The sequence below is a fragment of the Primulina eburnea genome, chromosome 3, assembly GCF_022965805.1.
Source record: "Primulina eburnea isolate SZY01 chromosome 3, ASM2296580v1, whole genome shotgun sequence".
Classification (NCBI taxonomy): domain Eukaryota; kingdom Viridiplantae; phylum Streptophyta; class Magnoliopsida; order Lamiales; family Gesneriaceae; genus Primulina; species Primulina eburnea.
The window spans coordinates 22,127,388-22,134,739 of record NC_133103.1 but is presented as its reverse complement, the minus strand read 5'-3'; the positions used below and the strand labels follow the sequence as shown (position 1 = coordinate 22,134,739).

General features: G+C 38.4%; 1 protein-coding gene and 1 long non-coding RNA gene across 6 annotated transcripts; both read left to right on the top strand.

The window, feature by feature from the left end:
• Nucleotides 1-877: 877 nt before the first annotated feature.
• LOC140828414 (uncharacterized) lies at nt 878-3,541 on the top strand. 5 transcript variants are annotated; one of them, XR_012117191.1, is made up of 7 exons: nt 878-1,233; nt 1,317-1,854; nt 1,941-2,048; nt 2,130-2,199; nt 2,522-2,629; nt 2,737-2,823; nt 3,424-3,541. It is a non-coding gene; the product is annotated as an uncharacterized lncRNA (long non-coding RNA). The 5 variants fall into 5 exon arrangements; XR_012117189.1 differs by having other exon boundaries at nt 878-1,561; nt 1,651-1,854; XR_012117187.1 differs by having other exon boundaries at nt 880-1,854.
• A 2,162-nt stretch (nt 3,542-5,703) lies between these two features.
• On the top strand, nt 5,704-6,694 carry LOC140827100 (uncharacterized). Its single transcript, XM_073189706.1, has 2 exons — nt 5,704-5,818; nt 6,039-6,694. The coding sequence occupies exons 1-2, from the start codon at nt 5,704-5,706 to the stop codon at nt 6,692-6,694; spliced, it is 771 nt and encodes a 256-aa protein (XP_073045807.1).
• The last annotated feature ends 658 nt before the right edge of the window (nt 6,695-7,352 follow it).

Genomic DNA, 7,352 nt, shown 5'->3' with positions numbered 1-7,352 from the left:
ACTTAACAATATTTTTACAAATGTTTTGAAGGATTTGACTCATTGTTGGTTGGTTAGTTGTACGTATAATGAACAAAGATTGGATGTCAAAGAACAGGTTGTCACATGAATATGAAGTTGGGGTGGAGTATTTCTTGCAGTTTGCATCGCGAAACGCTAAAAATCCGAATGCAATGCCTTGCCCATGTGCAAAATGGGGTACTATAAAGACGAAAGATATTGACACTATAAGGGCTCAGTTTTGTTGTACCGGTATAGATTTAACATATCAACATGGATTTGGCATGGCGAAAGATCTAAGTTCGGGAACTCAACGAATGATCGTGATCGAGTAGGGCAAGATGAACATAAATATTTTACCGACGAACCTATAAGTATGGTACATGGTGCATATGATAGTTGTGCTGAGAATTATCTTGTTCTTCTGTGCATGACAAGATAGTTATGTGCAACAAAAAATCGAGGGTACATTGCAATTTGAAGAGGGAAAAAATGATATCCTTACGAAAGCACCGGATTCACATGAACATTCTGGTCGTGTGAGAGGTGTTGGAGGTCATATCACTCCAAGAATCTACTTTAATATTGGTAGAGTATGGAAGAGTCCTCTTGGTGATGACCATATAATCCTTAATCAAACAAACGAGTTGATGGAGGCGAAGATTTTAATCTCAGGACAAGATGCACGCATCGCAGAACAAAATGAACGCATATCAGATCAGGTATCATGCATACAGAAACTTGAAGAAATGTTCAAAAAGGGCGCAAGCAACTTTGACATTGAAGAAAAAGGTAGTTGCTCAGTAAAGTTGCATCCCATGAGTGACGATAAAAACAAAAAGAGTGTCTCGAACTATGCAACTTCGCATGATGATGACGTGGGAGCTTTAAACAATGATGATTTTTTGCAGGTAACTGATTATTGCTATTGTCCATGACTATGATTTGTATCAATTTATAACACGATTACTTGTCTTCTAGGGTAAGCCGGTTGCATTGGCATTGGAATCTAGGACCAATATTGTTGCGTACGGTACAATTGTCCATATCATTGCGGATAAATTATTTTATGGTGTTCCATCACCCATGAGTTGCATGCACGTTTCCATTGATAATGCTGTGGACAAATTAGAACATTTGCCATTTCCAATTCCAAATGAATGTGATACTATTGGTGATGCTATAGGAACACATGTGGCTTGACCAGCACACTTGGTAGTAATACAAGATGAGGTAAATGTCAATTTATATTTAAATTTAAAGTATCATAAAGAATTCAATATTGCAGCTAACATGTGTACATTTGCAATGTTTAGAAGCTTCAAAGGAAGAAAAATGTCGACCATTGAAATAATATTGGTTTGTCTTCAAGTGTGCCAAGATCTTTACATCTATTCTATTGTTATTGTAGACGTGCTCTAACCGATGAACAAAATCTATCACTGATTTTTGATCATGATTTATTTGACGAGGATTACGAACTACTTCTGCACCTTGAAGACATCATTCTTTTCTATACTTTGGATCCAATATCTGCCAATTGTATAATTGTGTACATGTGGTAAGTATTCTTCTTTTGTTTGTTGACCACTTAAGCTGTATAAACTTAATTAATTTAGCATATTCACATTATTCTGTTGGAAATTGTAGGCATCTGTAAAAAAAGATGAAAAAAGATAACAAGACCGACAAGTTTAGATTTGTGAATCCACACTCGATCCCATACATGCCATATGTGACCAAACTTGACAAAAACAGTAAAATCGAACACTTGAATGAAAGAGCAAGTGTTTTGGCCGAAAGACTGAGTGGTGCATCAAAAAATAAACTTGTTTTAGTGCCACATAATGTTGGGTGAGTCAAAATTACAATATCAAATTTAATTTATTTTCTCGACATTTTATGGAATTGTACGCACTAATAATTTGTTCTGTGCATAGTTACCATTGGATTCTCACTGTCATCGATCCTTACAAGGAGATGGTTTATTTGTTGGATTCACTTAGTCATCGAAACCGTTACGATGACTGAAAATATGTAGTGGATATGTAAGTTAATATTTTGTTTTTATGTCAACTTTAATTTAGTGAATAAAACACTCATATGTTGATTGTTACTGATGTATGCAGGAGTGTAAGATTGTTTAATTCAAACAAGGAAATGAAAGGAAAAAAACAATCTATATAGGAAGTAGTAAATGTATGCATGTGTACAGTACCGACATTTTTTTAGGTGGGAAAAATATCGAAATTACCGAAAAATAATCATACCGTACCGACATTTTTTTAGGTATACCACATTTTTTCGGTATATCGAATTTTTTTTCGGTATCATTATGGTATTGGTGTGAATTTTTTCCATAGAAAAATTTCGGAATTTCGGTATCGGTACCGGTATGAATTTTTTGATATCGATATTTTTGTCACGGTATACCGAAAATCCACCCCTACCGTGTACTTGTAATTAATTAACGTTTTATTTCAATTTGTGTATCAATCACTAACAATTTTTTTTAACATAGGGTCCACGACAACCAGATTCGAAACAATGTGGTTTTTATGTTATGAGATTTATGAGAGAAATGATTGAAAAAAATGCTACCAGTGAGAATAACTCAATATCTTCAATTGTTATATTCGACATATTCTCAATATTAACAAATAATTGTGTATTTCTCATTTGTCAGTGTCTTTATTGATTGTTTTTTACTAATATTATCATTGTGTTTGTTCACAGTTAATGAAAATAGAGTACTCTAAGGAAGAAATTGATGAAGTGAGATCCGAGTGGACGGAATGCATACAAGATTATATTTATGAATAGGTATGCAAAGTATTGATGAAGTGCTTTGTGTTACGAACAGGTATGCAAAATCTTGAACTGTATATTTGGTAACAATTCCAGGTAGGCGAAACAAAGCTTGACAAAAAAATGCTTGTCAATATTAGTTCACATTAGTTCTAACTTCCTAGAACATAAATGTTATAGGTTTGTTAATTGATGTTATGACTTTATTTCGAGTATATAAATATTGTTTGTTTTGTTTGGAAATTTTTGGGAAGTCCTATTTATGGGGAGATCATGCCGAAATTTCTATTTTCTTTAGTATATACTAGTTATGACTTTATTTTGCGTATATAAATGTTGTTTGTATGCTCTTAATAATGTCAATATTGTTTGGATAATATCAAAGCTAGGCTGCAAAATTGATATCATTAACTAATTTGATATGTTGTATACAATGTCAAAATTCACTTAGCTTTCAAATTCCATTGTGTGAGATATATTTATTATGGGAAAACAATGTATTATCGTCTCTATGCACCATTTGTGTTAGCTGCGTTTCCAGTGCATGTCTTTGCTTGCAATCTCATCTCTTACATGGGTTTTCAATGGGCTTTCTATATGTGGATTATGTGCCAGGGATGAAATGGCATAGGAAGATTTTGATGCAGAAATGTTGATGAGGGTTGAGGAGATCGAGGCCGATGATGACAATATATCCGTATTTTCTGTTTGAAAAATTTTGATATTGTGGGACTCTACTGTCACATTGTCATGTTGATGACGAACATGTAAAATCAAAGATTTCAATTTTTATCGTGATAGTATTTGTAATTTTAGATTGGATAATTCTATCGTGTACAACATTTTGAACTCAAGAATTGAAAATAATATCGTGTATTTATTAGATAATTTCAAAATTTGTTTGAGATGAAAGATTTAGAATATCACCCGTTATCATGATTATATCACGATTCTCGATAAAGATTTGATTCAAATTCAAACACGATATCACTCGATCACGATAGCAGCCAACCCCTATAAATAGGAGGGCATGGTGTCTCGAAAATTACACCATATTTCCCTCTCAAATTTCGAGACCTTCATCTAGTGCCCTTAGGATTTTTGAGAGCCGCGAAGCGGTGCCGCAGTTCAGTCGCCGAAGGGGAATTTTCAAAATTTCCAGTGCAAGAATCCCTAGGCTTTCTACGTTTTTCTCATCAAGATCTAAGGTAAGTGGGCTTGTTTTAAATGTGTAATTTCGGTGTATGCATTTTCATTTTTTTGAAATTTCGGTCGAGTACAATTCTTCTTCTATCCCTTCTGGTTATAATTTCTGCATCGGTTTTATGTTGACACTGTGAGAATTCAAATTGATATGGGAGGGAATCCCAACTATGATATGACCCTCATACGGTGGGGATATAACCGATTCGGCCTCGCCCCCTTAGAGGAATAAAAATTAGGGACTGAATTCAGTAAACCATTGAAAGTAGAGGAATCTCAATGTCCGGTCAATGATATGAACGTGGTATGAGTCAAAATATGCGTGGTGTGTGTGGGTATGTATTTCGAAATTTTATATGCTTGTTGTTGTGTACTCGAACGGCCCCCACTTGCTGAGTATTTCCAAAAATACTCACCCCTTATAACCTTCCCAGATAAATCCGAAGAACAAGTGGAGGAAGAGGAATCAGAAAAGTTCTGGGGCTGGTGATAAATTTTCGAGAAGTGTAGTATTTCGATTTTAAATTTTCGTAATTTTAATTGTAAGACGTTTTCGCGTTTGCTTAGTATTTCGGTTGTAAAAACATTATTTTGAGATTTATGAAATAAACTGGTTTCGGTTTATACTGTGCTACAAGGCTAGCTGTTTTCGATTATGTGATTGATGAACAACGCCGATGTCGACTAATCCCGGTCGCAGGGCATGACATTTAAGTGGTATCAGAGCCGACAGGTTCATAATCTGAGTGGGAAAAATCGATTTTCAAAAAAAAAAATTCGGGAAAATTCCGGCCAAACAGGCCCTTAGCGCGCGTGCGGCGTCTCCGCCGATTCCGGCCGCTTCCGGTACTCTTTCTTCGATCGGCGACCAGTTCCAGAATCGTCTTGACGAACCGAACAAAAGCCCTCAAACAATTTTTGATTTCGTGTTCGGGTGAAACCGGAATTTCGGATCTAAGAATTTGGTGTACGAACCCTAACGCCGAATCTTATTTCGTCCAATTACCCTACCAAACCTACTCCAATTTTCAATTAATGTTACCCAAACATTATACTATCCATGGGTAACTTTTCCCACCAATCAATTTAGGGATCGGATCACCTAATCGAAAACGCTCAATTTCATTGAGTTAACCGAGTTGCGCGAGTTCCCCGCCAAATTAGGTAGTTTTTCGACCGATTCTTGCCTTGCCACCATCGGTTTCGTAATCCTTACCCCTTCGCCGTCACACGCCTTTGCTCCGACCATACTCCGACGAGTCAACCCGGCGAGTCAACTCGGCCGAGTGAACAAGTCAACCCGCCAGCATGAGTCCTTCGATTTTTTCGTAGGAAAATCCGAATTCGGTTTCGTAAACTGATCTGAAATCCTCTCGACATACTCTTCGAATCCATATGCCTATCTCAAAACGTTCTATTTTGGGAATTTTCGAATTTTTAATTATTTTCATGTACTTGACTCTATATTCTGTCCTATTTGGTTCATTGATTTCAATTTATGTTAGCAAAATCTATTGTATGAACTCTACTCGTACAACAAATTCTTAGAACTTGAAATTGTAGGAAATGGCCGGTAGACCCCCAAGACAAAACCGCAACCCGCGTTACGCTAACACCGATCGTGAAGAGAGATAGGAGAATCGACAGGAGAATGGACCACCGCCTGCAGTTAATCTAAGCCGAGCTGATCTTATGGCCATAGCCACCATAGTGGCGACAACATTGGAAGGGTTGGGAAACCCAAATGCCAATCAACCACCTCCACCACCACCACCGAATGGAGTCAAATTTCATTACGAGTCCCTTCGTAAGAACATGTGTCCGATATTCAGAGGGGACGCCGATCCTGAAGTTGCCAAAGTTGGCTAAAGAGTGTCGAGACTCAATTAAGGCTATTGGAAGTCCCCGAGGCACTCAAAGTTGATGTGATCGTGCCTTTTCTGGAAGACAAAGCAGCTAAGTGGTGGGAAGCAGTCTCGTCAGCGGTGTTTGCTTTGGATGTGGAAAATCCGGGCACAGAATTGCAGAGTGTCCTACCGTCGCCAACCGACCAGCAGGGCCGAACAGAGTAACTGGGCCAAATGCGGGAGTAGGCCCTAGTAAATCCAAGGAGGACAAACCCAATGCCAGGGTCTTTGCCATGACTCAGGAAGAGGCCGACGACGCAACTGAAGTCGTGTCAGGTACCATATTTATTCAGCAAGTGCCTGCTTATGTGTTATTTGACTGTGGTGCTACACATACTTTTATGTCTAAGAGATTTTCTAAGAAGCTAGGACGTAAGCCCCATAAGCTAACTGAACCTTTCCGAATAGACACACCTACTAGTAGAGCCATTGAAACTGACGAGATTTACAGAGATTGTAAAATCAGTATTAGCGACCAGACTTTTAGCGCCGACTTGATACAGTTGATCATGGTCGATTTCGACATCATCTTAGGGATGGATTGGTTAGCCAAGAACAATGCCATAGTAGATTGTAAGGAGAAGAAAGTCAGACTCATAACTCCGAATCAAGAGGAGGTCGTGTACCAAGGTAAATCCAAGGAACGGAAGTCGCTGCTCTCCGCATCTCAAGCTTGGAGAGCCATGAAATCGGGAGAAGACACCTACATGGCAATGATCAGTGAAGTAAAAGGAGAAGTCGAGCTGAAACTTGAGGACATCCCGATAGTGAGATAATTTCCAGATGTTTTTCCAGAGGAACTCTCGAGGACGGTCCCAAACCGCGAAGTGGAATTCGAGATCGATCTGGTTCCCGGTGCTGCTCCAATCTCTAAAGCACCTTACAGAATGGCACCAGCCAAACTCAAGGAATTAAAAGAACAACTCCAAGAATTACTAGATAAAAGGCAAATTCGACCGAGTGTGTCCCCTTGGGGAGCTCCAGTACTCTTCGTAAAGAAGAAAGACGGTAGTATGAGATTGTGCATCGATTACAGAGAATTGAACAAGATCACAATCAAGAACAGGTACCCTCTACCTGGATAGACGATCTGTTTGATCAGATTAAAGGAGCCGCCATCTTTTCTAAACTGGATCTGAGGACAGGCTATCACCAGTTGAAGGTCAGGGCTGAAGATATCTCCAAGACGGCCTTTCGGACCAAGTATGGGCATTATGAATTCACAATGATGCTTTTTGGTCTGACCAACGCACCGGCAGCATTCATGGATCTGATTAAACAGATTATTCAAGCCATTCCTGAATCAGTTCATAGTGGTATTCATCGACGATATCCTCATCTATTCTCCTGACGAGACGAGCCATGAAGAGCACCTTCACCTTGCTCTGCAGACCTTAAGATAAAATAAGCTATATGCTAAGTTCAGCAAGTGTG

Coding starts and splice junctions, on each gene's coding strand:
- LOC140827100 (XM_073189706.1), top strand. CDS start 5,704: ATGGCCATAGCCACCATAGTGGCGACAACATTGGAAGGGTTGGGAAAC. Junction 5,819..6,038: donor ATTTCATTACGAGTCCCTTC/GTAAGAACATGT, acceptor ACAGAATTGCAG/AGTGTCCTACCGTCGCCAAC.